Source organism: Dermacentor silvarum, chromosome 10, assembly GCF_013339745.2.
Source record: "Dermacentor silvarum isolate Dsil-2018 chromosome 10, BIME_Dsil_1.4, whole genome shotgun sequence".
NCBI classification, from domain to species: Eukaryota; Metazoa; Arthropoda; class Arachnida; order Ixodida; family Ixodidae; genus Dermacentor; species Dermacentor silvarum.
Genome location: NC_051163.1, coordinates 131,544,676 through 131,564,650, shown reverse-complemented (window position 1 = coordinate 131,564,650; position 19,975 = coordinate 131,544,676). Strand labels below are relative to the sequence as shown.

Genomic DNA, 19,975 nt, shown 5'->3' with positions numbered 1-19,975 from the left:
ATGTTCTTGTCCTCCAGATAGGAGGCCGGCGTCGCGCATCCCCACAACATGTGTCTCAAGCTCACATGTCCACCACACTGTGCACAACTGAAAGTTCCGTCGTAGTCTGGGTCGATTCGGCTCATACGCCAAGGATTGGGGTACGAGTTCTCTGGTGATCTTGCGCGGAATACGAAACATGATACAATTGAGGAGTTTTGAGACAAGTGAGGGTACCGCATAGGAGTTTGAAAAGAAACGGAAGGTCAGCGCGATTACGTCGGCAGCGAAGAATGGCAGTGACAACAATCCGACAGTGCTATTACAAGGTCCAATGTCCAGGTTTCCAAAGCGGCGATTATATATCCTTACAAATTTTTTCTTGACCCGATCTATAATGTCACTGTTAGATCTAGTAATACCATTCCAGACGACCGACACATATTCGAGTTGAGAAAGACAGATTATTCTGTACAAATAGCGAAACGGTGTAGAAGAATTGAAGTCTCTCGATAGTCTGCAAACAGAGCAAAGAGAGCGCATACCCTGCATTGTAATGCGTTTAGTGAGAGCAGAAAAGTGTAAGGTTGCATCAAAAAGCACACAGAGATCTTTCATCTCACAGACCTTACACAACGGTACAGCATCTATAAAATAAGACAAACAAATACTTGCTGTTTTGCGTGTGAAAGTCATGAATTTGGTCTTATCAGCATTCAAAGTAAGGTTATTATCCTTGCACAATTTAGAAAAAGGGAACAGGTCAGACTGCAGGGTGCGACAGTCATCCACAGTGTGAATTTCCTTAAAGATCTTGATGCCATCGGCATATAAAAGGAAAGAACAGTTCCGAATAGCAGAAAGAACGTCAATAATAAAAATTTAAAGAAGGAGTGGTCCTAATACTCACCCTTGAGGGACGCCGCTAGTTCCCATGTAAAAAGAAGACGTTTGGCCATTGACGTTAATAATACGATCTATCAAGAAGATAACTGCGCAAGAGATTCACAACTGACGAGTCAGCATCAAAGTGCGTAAGCTTGACCAGAAGCAGCGAGTGACTCACTACATCAAAACCCTTGCTGAGGTCACAATAAATGGTGTCAACTTGCCCCCTTTGAAGTACCGGTGCGGAGATCTGTGTCATGAAAGTTGCGAGATTTGTGATAGCGGAGCGGCCGGTGAGAAATCCATGCTGATTAGGAAGGAGTGAGTTCTTCACAGTAAAAGAAAATATGTTGTGAAGCACATGCTCAAAAATATTAGACGTGGCACAGAAAAGAGAAATTGGACAATAATTGGAGACATCCGATTTACAGCCAGACTTAAATACCGGAAAAACACAAGCACTTTTTCACATGTGAGGGAAAGTGGGAGTAGTCAGAGTTATTAAATATAGATGCCAATACTGGAGCAAATATACTGCCGTAAGCTTTTAGAACTGCGGAGGGGGTGCCATCAGGGCCGCAGGATAGGGAAGGCTTCAAGCAATTAAGGTATTCGTGGATGAGCTTTTCATCAAACAACACAGCACTAGGTGTAGGAACTGTCGTGTGCTGCTGATTGACACCAGCGTTGAAACCCACCGCTTTATATAAGGATGAGAAATTGGCACCAAAACAATCCGCGACTGCTTCGACTTGTACCCCTCTAGAGTCAAGCAGGCGAACACTCTCCACGTTTATTGGAGTGCTTACGGATATACTTCCAAAATTCCGCCAGCTGGTCGGAGACGCTCTTTTCCAAGAGTACAATATATGAGTAATATATCCCACTTATAGAGGCGTTTACAGAGAGCACGAAAACAATCGTAATTCTTCTCTGCACTGGTTAGGCACAGGAATTCTACATTTTCTGTGCGCGCGATCTTCATGCTTAGGACAATAATAACTTCAGACGAAAACCAGTGGGGATACTTAGAGCGTATAGGTCTATACTGGGGAATGTATTTGCGCATACTGCTCAAAACAAGCTCCGTAAACTGGTCTACTTGGGCAGCAAGATTGGTTTTGTCTGTAACCAGTGACCAATCAGTGGTGGACAAGAAATTATATAAACGAAGATAATCACCAGGCTTGAAAGCAAATCGAGGGGATTCATTTAAGCCACTGGAGGAGCTCTGCCTCAGGGCTGACACACAGACAGTTATCTTGGTGACGGATGAAACACAACGGTACGCACAAGGTACAAGGGCACAAAGCTTGAACATTCGAGATGCGAAGGTCTAAGACGTTGCCACAGGAATTGGCGATCAAGTTATGCTGCTGAAGGAAACAGGACAGAAAGTCCAACAAAAGTGCTTTTTTCTTCGTTTAATGATTGTAATGAGAATGTCTAAGCGTGCTGCAATCAATACACTTGTATTAAAATCACCAAGAAGGATCACTTTGTGCTTACTATGGGAAGATATTACACTTTCAATAGAAGAGATGACCTCATCAAACAAAAAATAGGAAATATTCGGCTGTACATAGAAAGATCCAATCAACAATTTTTCACATCTGTGTAGGCTGACTTCTAGCCGTATCGACTCCCGTACACTTTCTATGTCGTTGCTAGGATGTCGTTGTTGTGATGTGCCATCACAATGTTCGACTGCCATCAACGAGTGAAAAGTCGCCCAACAGATGGCACTACGATTTTTTTTTCACAAAATTCAAACACACGGCCATGGAGAAACCGAGCCAAGACAGCGTTGGAGTCGCCACTGCAGCTGCTCTTGAACTGTTCGGGCATCCAGAGACATCACATGGACGTAAAATTATCTGCAAGTTGCAGTTAGTGCGAGTGTCGCAAGCCAGCAAAACCAGAACAGCACTACGCGATAACGAGCCACTGAAACTCCGAAGTGTGGGCAGTGCAGAGTCAGCGAAAATGAAACCTTTCGAGCACCCACGACGTTGTCAAGGGCAACGTCAATGAATTATTTTTTTCTAAAACTCGAATAGAACTGGACAAGTAGCATTACCTTCCACCTTATAAGGCAATGCAATGATCTTTTTATTGCGAGTGATTGAGTAGTAGTCAAAGAATTATAATGAGGAGTCCGTACCTTATCGGGCTAGTTTTCACAAGCTGATGTAGATTTCTAAACTCATTGCTTGACATAAAAAGGGCAACAAGGCAACAAAAATAAACTGTCAAATTACAAAGCAATTTCAATTTTGCCTAGCTTCTCCGAAAGGTCTGGAAAAATATTATGCACAGAAGATAAATTAGCTTCAGCGCGTCATTTAAGTTGATCAGATCGTCACAACACCGTTTTCAAGCCAAGTCTACCGAAACCACCCTTCTGACGCGAAAAGGAATTATCTTTATTGTCCTTGAGCTAGGAAAAGTGTTTCTTGGCATATACGTTAACCTACCATAGGATTTTGATCGGTTAAATCACAAAAAACTTCCAGAGAAACTTGGAACCATATGGAATTAGCAATACTTCTTTGCACCTCCTCAAGTCTTACATAGAACACCATTTCCAATGTGTAATCATAGGAAAAGTGGTGTCTTCCTTTGTGAAAATAATCACAGGGGGCCCACAAGGTATTTTGGGGCCTCTTTTGTGCATTTTATATATCAATGATATTACCTCAATCAGTAAAATGCCTACTTATGTGATCTATATCGATGACATTAGTCTCTTCCTTACGGGCACTAACCTTCACAGCCTGATGCCTGGAATTAATGAAACATTGCAGAAATTGCACACATGGAGTGAGTCAAATTAACGCTAAATTCAGCGAAAAGGAAACATTCCCGTCAAAGTCAAGTCACAACAAATTTGAACCTGTACCTTAGTTGTTCGGTGTCAAGTTTGTTGGCGCAATAAAAATAGTAAGTGTTAATTTTAATATTTTTTGATTACGTTCAATTTTCAATTTTTTGATTACGTTCAGTCGCAAGTAACCAAATGTGTCGGTGCACTTGCAAAATTCCGTTGCATTCTACCAGTACCAATCAAGCTAATTACTTATAACACACTTTTTTGGCTTATATAGATTATTGTGTTGTGGTTTCGGTCAAATCTACAGATATGAACATTCGCAAAATACAAGTGTTACAGAAAAAAGCAATTCGACTCATTACGAATGTAAATTATCGTGCTCACATGTAAAAACTGTTTACACGTTGTAAAATCACAACCCCATTTAAAATGTACTATTGGAACTTCGTTGTCAAATACAAAGTGTCTGTGCATCGCAAACGACACACCTTAATAGATCTTTCTAACCTAAAGGCTAATATCGGCAGTTACATTTTGAGAAACTAAGAATTTCGACATATACAATTTTGCCAGACGGAAATTGGTAGACAAATGGTCCGCTATAATTTTCCTCGACTTCTGAACACCCAAGAACCGACGTTGTTGTAGAAAATTGCAGTACAGTCGAACCCACTTATTACAATATCCAAATGCCAAGAAATTTTAATTGTTATGACCAATAATTGTTGTAACTGGATTTCATGAAAAAATTTAAATAGGGAGACTGCAGAGCTGTTGTGACAAAAATGTAATGGAGGAGAGGTCAGTGCCCCTTCCTGCCACTTTCCTCCATCCGGCTTGTGATTGTGGCGACTCGTCTAACGGTTAAACGCAACTTCCTGTGCGGTCCGATTGCGTGTAAGAAGCTGCAGCTGTCGGAATTCAAGAATGGCAGCACTGCTATAACAACTGCAAAGCAGGGTAAAGGGTGGCAAGTGACATGCGAGCTCTGTCGAGGCATCGCTTTGGTGGCCTCAAAATGGGCCTTTTAAACAATGCGAGAAGGTTGCCGTGACAGCCTTTCAGCTTGAGAAATCCAGAAGAAATGTTGGGGCGAGATCGTCGGAAGCGTTTCGTCACGTACTTCTCACTGACTTGCACAGGAAAACGTCATGTCCATCGGCTTTGTTTGCTTTACGCGAAGATTGCCGACATCCTTCTCCTCGCGAAGGTCCCTAATGAAAACGAAGCCCCGGTGGGACTTAAATAATCTACAGGGTCTTTTGCGAGGATAACGTTGAGGCAGCGTGCCCTACTGCGTCATCGCTGCCGTCTTTCTCGCCGTCGCTATCCGATGCAAGCACGTTCGCGAAGGTCGCCTCATCGGTTAGTAGCACTTCGTTTCTAAATCTGTAGCAGTGCGCTTTCTTTTCACCGGCAACGTTGTGCATTGCCGATGATCAGCGGGCGAATCAGCTGTCTTTCATTTCGGCAGCGAGTCAAACGAGGCTGAGAAACCACCGTAGTCCGGAAAGACTTTGACTCAACTAACAAATCCGAGCACGAGAACTGCGCGAGAGGCCAGCGAGCAATCTGGGAGTCAAGACTTTAATCTAGGAGCAGCGCCCAGCGCTATCTGCAGTCAGCGCAGTTGGCGCGGTCCATTTGTATTTCGGAGGGTGGCGCGGCGTTGAGTTATGGGCGCAGCCCATTCGTGTTCGGAAGGGTAGAAGGGCGACTGGAGAGAGACGTGCGAGGATGCCGATGCGGAGAAAGCTGAAAAACAGCTCGTGGTAGGGTTCCTAAAACCCCTATATATAAAATGTAGCGCCAACCACTTTTATCCTCCTCCGTTCCACTGTCGCGCTCGGCGCGGCCAGCGCGATCGAGGTAGGCACAACGCTGCACACTTGATATTTGCACCGTCTCGCATCGTCGCGTTGCTACTTCCAAAACGGCATTATTAAGACCAGTTACTGACTGACGAAGCAAAATCGCGCCTCAAAAACGTCTCCGCAGGGCGCGATCGAAGTTTTCCTCGGATTTCCTCTGGTAGCGCGTTAGCTGTCTACTGCCACGGCAGGCCCGACGCAGGTGGCGCCACTGTCGATATCGCGCCTCGATCGCGCTGGTCGCGCCGAGCGCGATAATGGAACGGAGGAGGAGGGAAGTGGATGGCGCTACTTTTATAAATATAGGGGTTTTAGTGTGCAGCAAGCGTTTGCGCTCGCCGGATGGTAAACAAAAAAAAAAAAAAAAAGCCTTTTGCCCTCGCCTTGTCGGTTGCGGCATCTTAAGGCGCAGCAGCATGCCGTCACAAACAAGTTCTTGTCCCTAACACGTTTTATCCGTTTGTGCGTACAGCTCTTTCGTCGCACAGGCCCGAGAATGGCGGTCGGAGTGTGCTGGAAAGAAAAAAATATACAAAAGCGCAACGCGTGCTTCCACGTGACACGGATTGGCCAATGGGGGAGCGGAGGAGGCTGGAGCGACAGGAGGCGGCAAGGAGGAAACGCCGGCGTGAGCGCGGTCTCGGCAAGATCTAAGAATGGCACTATTTTTTATATATAGGGGCTTTAAGGGTTCCTCGATGCGTGCGCCCCCCTCCGCCGCCTTGGAGGGTGGAGACAACCGCCTCGTCTGCTACGACGCCCGCCATTACGATGCCCTCTCCGCAGGCAGCCTATAGCCAGGATAGGCAGCAAGCGGTACTTTGCGCAGCTGCACGTAGAGTTCGTTATGTAAAACGTGTGGTACTTTAACGATATGCCAGGAACACAAAGTTTTCGCATCGGCAGCGTGAAGGTCTCCGATTTACGTTCTGTAATCTTTATTTTTAGAGCGGAATTTGCAGCCGGTCTCCCTGGCAGCGGAAGGCTAACATCCAAGCCAGCTGCTTAAACACCTTAAGATAGCGTCTTGTTGAGCTATATATTGGTTAAACGTGCGAAACCAACACACACACACACACACACACACACGTACACACACACACACACACAGGAGTCCCATCGCATTTCGTTGTGTCTGTGTTTTGTGCCTTCAACAAAATTGTAAAAAACATTCGTGTTTTCGAATCAATCATCAGCTATCCCATTTACGGATTGCATGCTGCAACGCAGGATATTCTGATTTTTTTTATTTCGTTTACCGTCCTGTAAATGTGCAGATGGGAAAAAATTGTTGAATACATGTCACATGATTTCGTGCTCTACGTATAGCTTTTGTGGCATTAAATCATGGCTCACATTGACTACTAAACCTTGTTGAGCATGTTCTCCGCAGAAATATAGCGTAAACCGGTAATTATTATAAAGCGGTCGGTCATCGATATCTTTAATATAAAGCGGCCACACGGCTTGTCAACGTAGAGGAAACAAAATGCATTCAATAGAAAGCGATTTCTCATGTCGTAGATTGTTTATTTGGTTGAGAATTTTTTCAAGAACAAGCGCTACAACTCACTGAAAGTTAACTGCAGCGCTTGTCTTGCTTCCACTCCCGCTGATTCTCGCGGCTTCGAGCTGGCGCAGGTGAATGCGTAGCCTTACTCGTGCATGAATTGATATCAACATGTTTAGTGTTGTGACCTGTCATTTACGTTCATCGTGTAGTCGTGTTGTGGCATAGCAATTTTGGTATACATCCCATTAACAAAACTCGTGGCATGTAAATCATGCCACTGATGACATGCATGTTACAATTTTCATGTTCTTAGAACGTGTCACCCATGGTCGTACGACATTGTTGTCTCGCCATACCAATTTTGGTATATATCAAGTTAACGAAACATCCGCAAGAGCACCAAGACCGTGGCACGCAAATCATGCCGCTCATGACATTCATGTCATGATTTTCATGTTATGACCTGTCATTTATGTTCGTTATGCAGTCATGCTCTGCCATACCAATTTTAGCATACATCCCATTAACGAAAGGGCTAGGAGAGCACCAAGACCGTCGCAAGTCATGCCGCTCATGAAATGCATGTCATGATTTTCATGTTATAACCTGTCATTTATGTTCGTGGTGCAGTCATGTTGTGGCATACCAATTTTCGTATACATCCCATTAACGTAACGGCCAGGAGAGCACAAAGTCGTACGCGGCTAGATAGATAGATAGATAGATAGATAGATAGATAGATATAGATAGATAGATAGATAGATAGATACGCTCGAAGTCGCCGAAGTTCGCTAAGAAATGCTTCGCATTTAAAAGCGCACAACGTAGGCGCAGATCATTACGCACTTGCACCTCATGCACAACAAGCGTTTAAGAACAGCGCATTTTGTGCAATCCAGAAACGAACAAGTTAAACACGCACGTTTACATGCCAGATATCAAGACTACAAGACGGACAAACGCTACGGGAAATAGCGTGCAAATGAACGACTATTACACACGGTGCACTGGTGATTGCCATTAAGCCCGATCGGGATCTGATTTCTCAACAATGATCGGCTTCCTTCTGCAGCTTGCGCAAGGGAGCTCATCACGATCGAGAAATTCGATCCGGATAAGGCTCGATTGCGTTCAAAAGTGCCCGTGTCACACAGCTTTAACTCCCCAAACACAGAAAGGGCATAACTTACGCTGCACAAACAGGAACGGTCCGTGGGTTGCCACTTGTCGCGCCTGATCTTTACCAGCCACAGGAGTCGTCTCTTCGGATCTTTCGGGAAATCTGAACAGCTTCCAGCCATTTCGCGAATGGTTTGAGCACTGTGGCACGCGACACCCGGGCATTTTGCCCTAGAAGACGCCGCACGCGTGTCTCACTCAACCAGCCGCGACGATGCGTGGGGAGCGCAATGGCGGCCGCCGGTCGAAAGACGGCATTCACCCCTTCACAGAATGACTCCACCCTCCACGGTGGCGGAGGGGGGCGCACGCATTGAGGAACCCTAGCTCGTGGCGGCGTGCAGTGCGTTGATATTTTTTTCTTTTCAAGGATTTCGCATTTCATTCTCTTTCAGCATGGACACCCAGTAGCCAGACTTCGTCATTATACATCATACCGTATTGGTGTAGCAGCGCACTGACAAGGACAAGGTGGAGAAACACAAGAATACACGACACTCGCTGCGGCCACACAGCTAACAACTCTAAGGACCACCTGATCCGTGCATGCAGCCGTTTCCGAAGCTGGATTCAATCGGTTATTGCTGTGGATCGCGGATTCATTGAGTAATTGTGGAAATAAACCGTAAGAGAGGTATTTCCCAAAGTTTGGTGAAAATATGTCGATGGAAAATATGGAGATATTCTGATCTGCCTGTAGCCAACATTGTGTTCTCAAATGCCTCGTGCACCCGGTATGTATATATATATATATATATATATATATATATATATATATATATAGGGAGAGAGAGCGCGTATTTGATATGGTATAAGCATTGAACTGTTGATGAAGTCGGTAGGATAAGTGTTGTAAGGATAGATTTTTTTGTACAACTTTTTATGCTTAGTTCTGTACTCATTTATTGTTGTATAGACATGTGCAAGGGGGGCGCAGGTTTCCTCCAAGCGGATTAGTCGCTTTTAGCCTGGGCCATCCCGCATCTTAATTCCTGATGTAGACAAAACGACAAAAAAAAGAAAGGAATTACTTGAACGTCCTGGGTGAGTCTCAAATCATCTGCATTTACTTCAACTTCTCGAGTACTAAATGTTTGTTCCCGGTAATATTGACACCTAAGACGTTCTTCAGCATTAACCTATCACTTTAGCTGGACCTAAAATCCCTTTAGTGTCCCTTTAAAGAAACCCAGGTGGTCAAAAATAGTCAGGATTCTCCACTAGGGCATGCGTCATAATTATATCCTGGTTTTGGTACATGGAGCCCTAAAATTCAGTAGGTATATATTTTCCAGATATATATTTCAGCTTCATGATTATTGATGCTCAGATAAAGTTTGACGTGGTGGCGTGGAGCAGAGGTAGAACACCCGGCTTCTAATCTGAAGGTCATAAGTTCGAATCCTGCTCCAGTCCACTTCATTTTCCGGCACGCAGTTGCGCCTGACACTGGCAAAAAAGAAAAAAAATTATCGCCGAGAGCTAGTCGGGCTATACTAGTCCAGGTGCAACCAAATTAGTAAGCCCCACTCAGCTTCAACACAGTCACTCCCTCACCAGAACAGAAATTGGCCTCCCTGGTGCTGTATTCGGCCACTACCGCCCTCATGACTCCTACAGTTAACCCATGGCCCTCAGTCCCCAGCGGCTGCGGAGCACCTGACCAAGGCGGCGGTCAAACCTGCGACGCGGCAGAGGGGGCTAAGTATCTCTGGGTCCGCACAGGCCGCCACTGGAAACTGACGCTGGCAATGTTTAACACACGCACCCTATCGAGTGAGGCTAGCTTAGCAGGGCTATTTGAAGAATTATCAGGTATTGCCTGGGACATTATTGGCCTTAGTGAGGTGAGAGGAACTGGTGATGCTTATACAGTGCTGACTAACGGCCACGTCCTCTGCTACAGAGGTCTTTCAGATAGGAGAGAAATCGGAGTAGGATTTCTAGTGCATAAGGACATAGCGGGCATCATTGATGAATTCTACAGCATTAATTAGAGGGTAGCAGTCGTCGTATAAAGCTGAATAGGAGGCATTGAATGAAGGTTGTACAAGCCTACGCCCCAACCTCCAGTCACTATGGTGAAAAATAGAAGAGTTCTATAAATATGTTGAATTAGCAATGAGAAAGGTGCAAATCAGTATACTGTAGTCATGGGCAACTTGAATGCAAAAGTGGGGAAAAAGCAGGCTGGTGAGAAAGCAATTGTCAACTACGGCATCAATTCAAGGAACACTAGAGGAGAGATGTTGGTAGAATTCGCGGAAAGGAATAGGCTCCGAATAATTAATAACTTCTTCAGGAAGTGCAGCAACAGGAAGTGGACCTGGAAAGGTGGCGGCTAATGGAAAAACAAGGAATGAAACATATTTCATACTCTCTGTCAATCCAAGGATATTGCATGATGTAGAAGTGTTAGGAACGGTAAAGTGCAGTGACCATAGGTTGGTGAGGTCCAAGATTTCTCGTAATTTGAAGAGAGAAAGAATAAAAATACTAAAGATAAAACAGGCCAAGCTAGACGCAGTAAGGGTAAAAGCAGACGAATTCAGGCTGGTGCTCGCAAATAAATATGCAGCTTTAGAGCAGGAAGATGAAGACAGCATAGGGGTAATGAATGTAACCGCAACTAGGCTGATCTGAGACGCAACAATTGAAGTGGGAGGTAAGGCACCAAGGCAACCAGTACGTAAGAGAGAGAGAAAAGTCATAAGGGAAAGACAGGGAGGTTAACCAGGCTGAGCCCGGTAGGCTACCCTGCACTGGGGAAGGGGGAGAAGGGATTGAAAGAGAAGGAAGAGAGAAGTTCACAGTTGACACCTTGCACATTTGCACAGTCAAGCGTTCATTGCTGAGGTTTGTCACAGGCGGTCATACAGGCTTGTGCACTCAAAAAACGCAGCAGCGCCGTTGTAGCCCTGTACATAGCAGACGCACTAGGCCACGTGCCCAAGATCTCCTCCGTAAAAGGCCTCTCGTCTAAGTGCCCCAAAGCAGTCCGACGGGTAATCCTCTTCTCCCAAGTAGCAATGCACCTAATAAAAAAACGGCAAAACCTGAAAGTGTCAAACTCGAGAGGTCAGAAAGAATTTGCTGAACTGTCAAAACTGATCAAAAAGAAGAAAGTGAGGGATATCAGAAATTATAACATGGAAGAAATTGAGGAAGCAGTAAAATATGGACGCATGTGAAATCAATGAGAAGAAAACTTGGCATAGGACAACGCAAAATGTATGCACTGAAAGATAAGCCGCATAATATAATAAGCAATTTCGATGACAAAATAAAAGCAGCGGAAGAATTCTATCCTAACCTGTAGAGTTCCCAGATCAGCCAAGCTACTTTCATTCGAAGTAGTTATGAACAGGATACAGAGGCTCCTTCTCTAATAAGCGATGAAGTTAGAAGGGCCTTGAAAGACATGACCAGGGGAAAGGCTGCTGGAGAAGATGGAATAACAGTCGATTTAATTAAAGATGGAGGAGATATCATGCTTGAAATGCTCGCGGCCCTTTATACGCAATGCTTCACGGCTTCAAGTATACCTGAAAGCTGGAAGGAGACCAATATTATACTCATGCATAAGAAGGGGACGTTAAAGAATTGAATTATAGGCCCATTAACTTGCTTTCAGTATTGTATAAGATATCTTGGCAAATATCTACAAGGATTGCACAGTTACCTTGGTTCTCCACAAGAAAAGTAGAAAGATACCTATCAAGAGAGGGGTCAAGCAAGGAGCTACAATCTCTGCAATGCTATTCACTGCATGCTTAGAAGAAGTATTCAAGCTCTTAGACTGGGAAGGCTTAGGAGTGAGGATCAACGGCGAATATCTCAGCAACCTTCGGTTTGCAGATGACATTGTCCTATTCAGCAACAATGGGGACGAATTACAACAAATGATTGAGGACCTTAACGAGAAAGTGTAAGAGTGGGATTGAAGATTAATATGCAGAAGACAAACATAATGTTCAATAGCCTGGCAAGGGAACAAGAATTCAGGATTGCCAGTTAGCCTCTAGAGTCTGCAAAGTAGTACGTTTATCTAGGTCAATTACCCACAGGGGACCCTGATCATGAGTGAGTGAGTAAGTGAGTGAGTGAGTGAACTTTATTGGGTCCACAATAGACGCGAGTAAACTCGACGTCACCTGGCTAGGCCCACTCGGGGACCATCAGGTGAAACCTGATGGCCCTCTCGCGGGCCCTCTGGACTGCCAGGATTTGAGAGGTCTGATCCTGGGCCTTAATAAGCATCATCATTTCCTCTTGGGTGAAAGGGGGACCGGCAAATGCGCAGCCCCACAGGACATGCTCGAAGTCCGCATAACCACCACACAGGGGGCAGTCCGGGCTTGGGAACCGTTCGGGGTACATTGTGTGCAGTGCTGCAGGGCTTGGCTAAGTGCTGGTTTGTAGAAGTCTGAGAGTCACTGCCTGGGCCCTGCACAGTGAGGAGTGCGGCAGAGGCAGAAGTCTTCTTGATAGGTAATTGTGTTTGCATATCTCGTTGTATGAGCAGAGAGGCTCGGGTCGCCCTAGAGAGGACGCATTACCCGGCGCACGGTCAGTCAAACCTCGTGCAGCCGAGTGTGCCTCCTCGTTGGGGTTGAGCGAGGCACCTTCAATGTTTCCAAGGTGCGCAGGGAACCAGGCCAATGAGTGATCTTTGAGGTCTTTGGCGTTTTGGATGATACGTAGGGTCTGGGGAGCCACCATTCCCATCTGAAAGGCCCTGATAGCGGTCTTGGAGTCTGAATAAATTGTGTCATGTATATCGTCCGTCAATGCAAGAGCGATGGCAACCTGTTCTGCAACGCTGGAACTAGAAGTGCGGATGGTAGCACAGCTGATGATTTTCGAATCACAGTTGATGACCACTGAGGAGAAGGCTTGTTCTTGAGCGTACGAAGCAGCGTCTACGAAGCATGTTCGATCCTTGTCCAAGCGGGCACTGGCGAGCAAAGCTTTACCCCTGGCTCGTCTTCGTCCTTCGTTGTAGGTCGGATGCATATTGCGTGGCATCCGGTGTATGGAAATCTTGGATCTTATGTCGTTGGGCAGCTTCACAGCGTCGGGACCAACGACCGTGGGGTTACGTCCCAGCATGCCAAGTATGGCTCGGCCCGCTGGGGTGCCGGACAGTCTGACAAACTGAGAAAACTCTTGGGCTTCAACAATTTCTTCGAACGTGTTGTGGATGCCCAACTTGAGGAGGTCTTCTGTGTGCGTTCGGACGGGAAGGCCAAGGGCAAGCTTGAATACTCTTCTGATTAGGGCATTGATCTTGAGAAAGAAATTTACAGAAGAATAAAATTGGGCTGGGGTGCATACGGCAGGCATTGCCAAATCCTGACTGGGAGCTCACCACTGTCCTTGAATAGAAAAGTGTACAATCATTGCATTCCACGGGTGCTTACATATGGGGCTGAAACTTAAAGGTTAAGAAAAAAAGCTCCAGAACAAGTTAAGGACCGCACAAAGAGCGATGGAACGAAAGATGTTACGCCTAACGTTAAGAGACAGGAAGAGAGCGGTGTGTATCAGAAAACAAACGGGAATAGCCGATATTCTAGTTGACGTTAAGCTGAAAAATGTAGCTGGGCAGGCCATGTAATGCGTAGGATGGATAACCGGTGGACCATTAGAGTTACAGAATGGATACCAAGAGAAGGGAAGTGCAGTCGAGAACGGCAGAAAACTAGGTGGGGTGATGAAGTTAAGACATTTGCAGGCGCAAGTTGGAATTAGCTAGCGTAAGACAGGGGTAATTGGAGATCACAGGGAGAGGCCTTCGTCCTGCAGTGGACATAAATATAGGCTGATGGTGATGATGTAGATGAAACACTACCAACACATCCCCAGCATTTTCCGGAATTTATTGCTTATTGACCGATTATCGATTCCCAGTTGAATGGCTATTGATTGGCTATCGATGACTGACTAAGTTTAAGTATTCCCAACCATGCTTAGCTAGGCTTAGCCAAACTCAGCTTCGCTAGTTCACAGGGGTATGTGCCATTGGGCTTGGACCTTTTCTGCACTGCCCCTAGGATCGGCCCTCATTTTCTGTTTACGACATACAGATTACGCTCGGCATAAACAGCTCCGCAGTTAAAACATCGTTGTGGAAACTTGTATGTGATGATTATTGTCGTTTATTGAATTTAAGATCCTTCGCACATATACTGTCCTACTGGAGTTTAGAAGGAACGCCAAAAAATGCTAAAGTGGACATATCTTGCGAGTGAGCAGTTGTAGCAGCTTGAAAGTATATATGCGAGATGAAAAAGCTGGATGTAGACAGACAAAAGAACAAGGCATCATGCTGAAACTTTGCAAACTCTCACCCATAAGTCCAACGCATTTTGACATAAACAAAAAGAACATTATGCATAAGTAATAAGGAGTATACATTATAATAAGGTATTCACTGGCGTGCCGCAGAGCGGGTGTGTCTGCTGGTTCAGATTAGCGCGCAATTGCCTTTCATTATATAGAAAATGGGCTGCGCCAGTTAACAAGGCCAACAAACTCTACCGATGAAGTGCCATTGAAAGAAAGAAGTGTACGCCTCTTAGTTTGCGTATGCAACATTTCCATTTGATTATTATTACTACATCAGCTTTTATGCGTGATTTCGGGTGATCAAACACGGGGCTATATTTTACAGTAGCGGCATCTCTGTCTTTTGGAGTTACCTATCTTCTAAAGGTGTCGCGCACCCAGGCTCACGTCGACCATCTCGTTATGGACCTTGTGCAAAAACTTTTGCGAAAGGCCACAAAACAATGTGTCAAGTAAAGAAAACCACTGCCGTTATTTTTGTTACTGGTTTGCCGTCATTCATGTATAAAGTTATAAAATATGACGGGTTCCTGTGTGAGTAAGCATAAGCCGGTACCACTGTGTCGACTAACGTGGTTGCTCCTTTTCTGTTCCTAGGGCTACAACCTGAGTTCCCAGGGCTACAACCTTGCTTCTTTTCTCTTCCCAGGGCTACAACCTGAGCGGCGGTCAGAAGCAGCGCGTGTCTCTGGCACGGGCTGCCTACCACCAGTGCAGTATCTACGTCCTCGACGACCCGCTTAGCGCGCTCGACCCGCAAGTAGGATCCAAGGTCTTCAAAAAGCTTCTCGGCAAGAGCGGGATGCTCAGGGACAAAGTAAGATGGCACGAGTCAACTGCTGAGTTGGCCTTCGCGCAACGAGTAAATTTAGGGGCGAGAAAAGTTGTCTACTTCTAGCTCGCTGGCTGATGTACTCATACCATTACGTCCCTGACAACGTTAACGTCAGGTATACACTGATATATAAACATATGTGGCACGACCTCAGTGGCTGTACATCAGGAGCACCGGCAACCGACGCCGTGATCACCGAATCCAATGTAGGCACTTTGACTTCTATGGTTGCGAATTACTTACATTATGCGAAGTTTAACGATAAAAACTATTTGTCTCTGTTAAAAGACATCTGTTGCTGAAAGATCAGGATGAGATGTTCCGATAGCAACAGCAGCGCTCCAGATTTACCGCTGCGGACTTGCACTTGTGCATCAGGTTCGAGATTACAAACACTAGTACCACCTTGGGGCGACATAAGCAGAACGCCAAGGGAAAGAAGCGAAAACCAGTGAGTGACAAGACACAAGGGCGTCTAAGAAGTGGTGCGTGCGTTGATACCGCAAGCATGCATAGCGTTGCCGCACGGGGATGGTGCTTGAAGACAGCTACCATGTAATTCCTTAAGTGCCCCCCCCCCTTCCCTCTACTGCGGCGAACAGCAGCGCCAAACTTGACAAGACGTCTCATTAATGTAGCCGCACTTGCGAACGTCCAGCTGGTCTCCAATTAGGTAGTAAACATTACCGCTAGATACAGTTTGACATGATACAACGCCTACACAAACCGGAGTTAAGCGTACCGGGAGCTATATGACAAGAAATGTTTAGAGCAAAGCACCAATACGTCTAGGAAAGAAAATTCGACTCCTTGAAATTCATTGCAAAAGTAGGAACAGCTGGGCGAGTCGGTGTGGCAACATAATTATAAAACAGCGCCAGGAACGCAGACTGAGGAGAAACAAAAGGACGGTGCGTAGTTTTATACTTATGTTTCTGAAATTGTTCGCGTACCATCGTATTATTTATTTTTTCCGGCCCAGTACGTAATCTCAGCTACACGCGATCACATTGAACAAGACAGATACTGAAAGTTCAGCATTTCAAGCCCGACAGCTCCCATTACCTCTGTAGCTAACAATGCTAGCAAAGCTCTGGGGTACCTTCGCAGGAAGTTTTCACATGCACACTTCAGACTAAAGCGCTTGCGTCATATGTCACTAATATGTTGAAAACTTGAATATGCCTCATCAACGTGGGACGCGAGCCATGATAGCTTGAAATATTACATTAGGAATAATTGAAAGCATGTCAGTTCGCTTTGTTTGATCGAATTGTAACAAAACAAACCAGCATAAAATCTAACCTTGACCTACCGTCATTAACAGACCGTCCTAAAGTCACCGATCAGTGTCTTTTTCATCACATACTTCATCGTAATTCTATACTCGACCAACTGATTTTCGCTCTTCATTATGGGTCATCTTGTCTAGATCATCGCCACAAGGTTGGAATTTAATCATGTAGAACAACGCTTTATTTATTTATTATTTTTGGGGACCTGCTTCAACACTGCAGACATTATAGCTGCGGGGTGCAATTCAAGAAAAACAAAACGCAATATCACTTTTCTAAAGCATGGAAAAATTCATTATTATAAATAATGTTAACTACATCGGGCGGCACAGCGCTCTAACAAAAATAGCGAAGTGCGTCACCTCTGAAAGGAATCGCGCATGAGTCATGGTCTCATCTTTGGGAGACCTGATTGGACGGGTCAAAATACAGCTCTCTATCGATGCCAGTTTTAGAGTAATATACATAATGAAAAAAAAATAATCTGTGAGTTCCAATTTCCAATGTCCCAATTTAGTGCTTTTTTATCTCTCCGTCAGACTGAGCGTCCGATCATAATTACCAAGGACAAACCGGACTGGCCTGTTCTGCACTTTTTTAACATTGTCTGCGAGATCAGCAGTGTGTGGATTCCAGCAAACGCTGCCATAATCGAGTATACCGCGCACATGAGTAAAATATAATCGTTCCCTAAGCTTTCCTGGTATCGGCGAAAGTAACGTCTTAAAGAATGCATAGCCCCAATAGATCTGTTTCTAATACAATTTCAATGTGTGTTTCGTTATAAATCAGCAGTCCAGATATTTACATTCTACCGAGTTATGAATAAGAACATTGTTTATACTGTAATAATTATTCTCGTGCGAGCGCTTCCTGGTAAAGGAGACGTGCGGACTCTGTTTGACATTAAATGACATTTCCCATTCATCGCATCATGAGGCAATCAAATCGAAATCATACTCGAATGCTCGTTTATTAGATTAACCCTTAATGATTATGTCTACTATACAATCATCAGTCCCGCAAGGGCACCTTGAGTATCAAGGTGATGGTGCTTGGCGCCACCACGGACCCTTAGCCCCCATACCGAAGCTGTCATCCGCACCGTGGCGAAAGGTTTTGAGGTGAAGGGTAGAAACCATGAACGGTGGCGGTCGGGGCCATGGTCAAGCTCCGGCCGATGGGCTCTTCGTCTGTGTACCAGGCGACGAGCCCCGGGACCTTCCTGTGAATAAGACGGTGAAACACAGGTGACATTCTAGGAACCGTCGGCATATCCATATCGCATGAGTACTTTTTCTTCCAAAAAACCCGATCGGTCCCTGAAAAGGGGCCGCACCGAAGACATGTTAGACAAAACTCGAACTCAATGTGATCACTTCACACGCTTCCTGATTATACACTCTCTTGTAGACAATGACTCTGTTGCTGCAATGTCCGTTTTTGTTATCGCTAGGACCCTTGAGAAGCTGATAGGCAAAAACTATGAAGCAAAGAAACTGTCATCCGGTGATCTTCTTGTTGAAGTGTCAAAGAAAGATCATTCCGACATCCTCCTCAAGCAAAAGCAGTTCGCCCACTTACAGGTGTCCGTTACCCCCCATCGCAGTCTAAACACAGTTCAAGGCGTCATATCAGAACGTGATCTCATCCGCGAAACAGACTCTGACCTCCTCGATGGCTTCAGAGATCAAGGTGTCATCGCCCTACGCCGCATCACCATAAGGCGAAACGGTGAAGATGTAGTGACACCCCATATCGTCTTGACGTTTACTCGTTCCCGTCTACCAGACGCTGTGAAAGCAGAGTTTATTCACTGCAAAGTCCGTCCCTATGTCCCAAACCCGAGAAGATGCTTCAAGTGCCAGAAGTACGGACACGGATCCAACACATGTCGCGGAAAACTCACCTGTGCAAAGTGTGGTGCTCACGAGCATCCAACCGAAAGTTGCAGTGCCACTCAAACAGAATGTCCCAACTGTCATGGGCCGCACGCTGCGTACTCGCGAACCTGTGAAATGTTCCAAAATGAGAAAAAAATAATTCAAATCAAGGTAACCGAAAACATAACATTCCCTGAAGCCCGGAAGAAGCTCTCGCTTCTCTCCGCAAGATCCTACGTTGACGCAGCGCGCCGGGGGGCCGGGCGGCGTCTAGTTACGGTGGGCACGCAGTACAGCTTTGCTGATGCGCGCCTTTCTCGGCCCCCCAGCAAGCAGCCATCGGCTGCACCAACCTTCCAAGTTCCAGAGGTCAACTTCTCACACTCCTCTGGAACAACACAGACAACTGAGAGGGAGTCTACCCTTCTTGACAAACCCTCATCCGCTTCCGAGTCTCCGCCGGAAGCAATGGAAGTGACCCCGGGATCCTCGGTGTCTCCGACGCTGAGAGAGTCCCCCAAAGAGAGGCGGAGTTTTCTAGACCGCCTCAAACAGAAAAAACATCCGCCAGTCAAGCCGCCTAACAAAGGCGGTGACACTTGAATAACTCGTCCCCTTATCACTCGCAAAATGGCTGCTGAGAGCATTATACACTGGAACTGCCGAGGGCTACTCAGGAATCTGGATGACATATATGAAATACTTGCACAATACCAACCAAACATACTTTGCCTCCAGGAAACACACTTAAACCCAACACGCACAAACTTTCTCAAAGAATATGCAGTATACCGGAAAGACAGGCAAGGCACTGCCCACTCATCGGGTGGCGTCGCTATTGTTGTGCAGAACACAATTCCCTGTCAGAGTATCACACTAGTTACTGATTTAGAGGCAGTGGCAATACGAGCTCTAACTTTTGGTAGAATAATAACTGTATGCTCCCTACATATTCCTCCGGACCATCACCTATCCGTCCAAGAATTTGAAAAACTTATTGACCAGCTCCCGGATCCATTCATGTTGGTTGGAGATTTCAATGCACACCACCCACTATGGGGATGTTCAAGAGTTGATTCCCGAGGTGCACTAATCGAAAAATTTCTATTGTCCTCCGGTTCCTGTATATTTAATAAAAAAGACCCAACATATTTTAATTTAGCACACAACTCATACACAGCAATAGACCTTGCTATTGGCTCTCCGGTGCTCTTGGCAACCACTGAGTGGGCTGTTATCGATAATCTGTACGGAAGCGACCATTTTCCTGTTTGCTTAAAACACACAGGAAACATAAATATGGTTGTAAATAACCATAGGAAATTTAAAGAACAGGCTGCTGATTGGA

At 45.5% G+C, this 19,975-nt stretch overlaps 1 protein-coding gene across 5 annotated transcripts in view; it reads left to right on the top strand.

The window, feature by feature from the left end:
• LOC119431857 (ATP-binding cassette sub-family C member 2-like) overlaps window positions 1-19,975 on the top strand; it is a 1,116,245-nt gene that overhangs the window by 132,858 nt on the left and 963,412 nt on the right. For 4 of the 5 annotated variants that reach the window (XM_049657185.1, XM_049657184.1, XM_049657186.1 and 1 more), the window contains exon 16: window positions 15,264-15,431. The exons of the other annotated variant lie outside the window; for it this stretch is intronic. In XM_049657185.1, coding sequence (XP_049513142.1) covers window positions 15,264-15,431 — 168 coding nt within the window. The remainder of the gene's footprint in view (window positions 1-15,263; window positions 15,432-19,975) is intronic. 5 annotated transcript variants of the gene reach the window in all.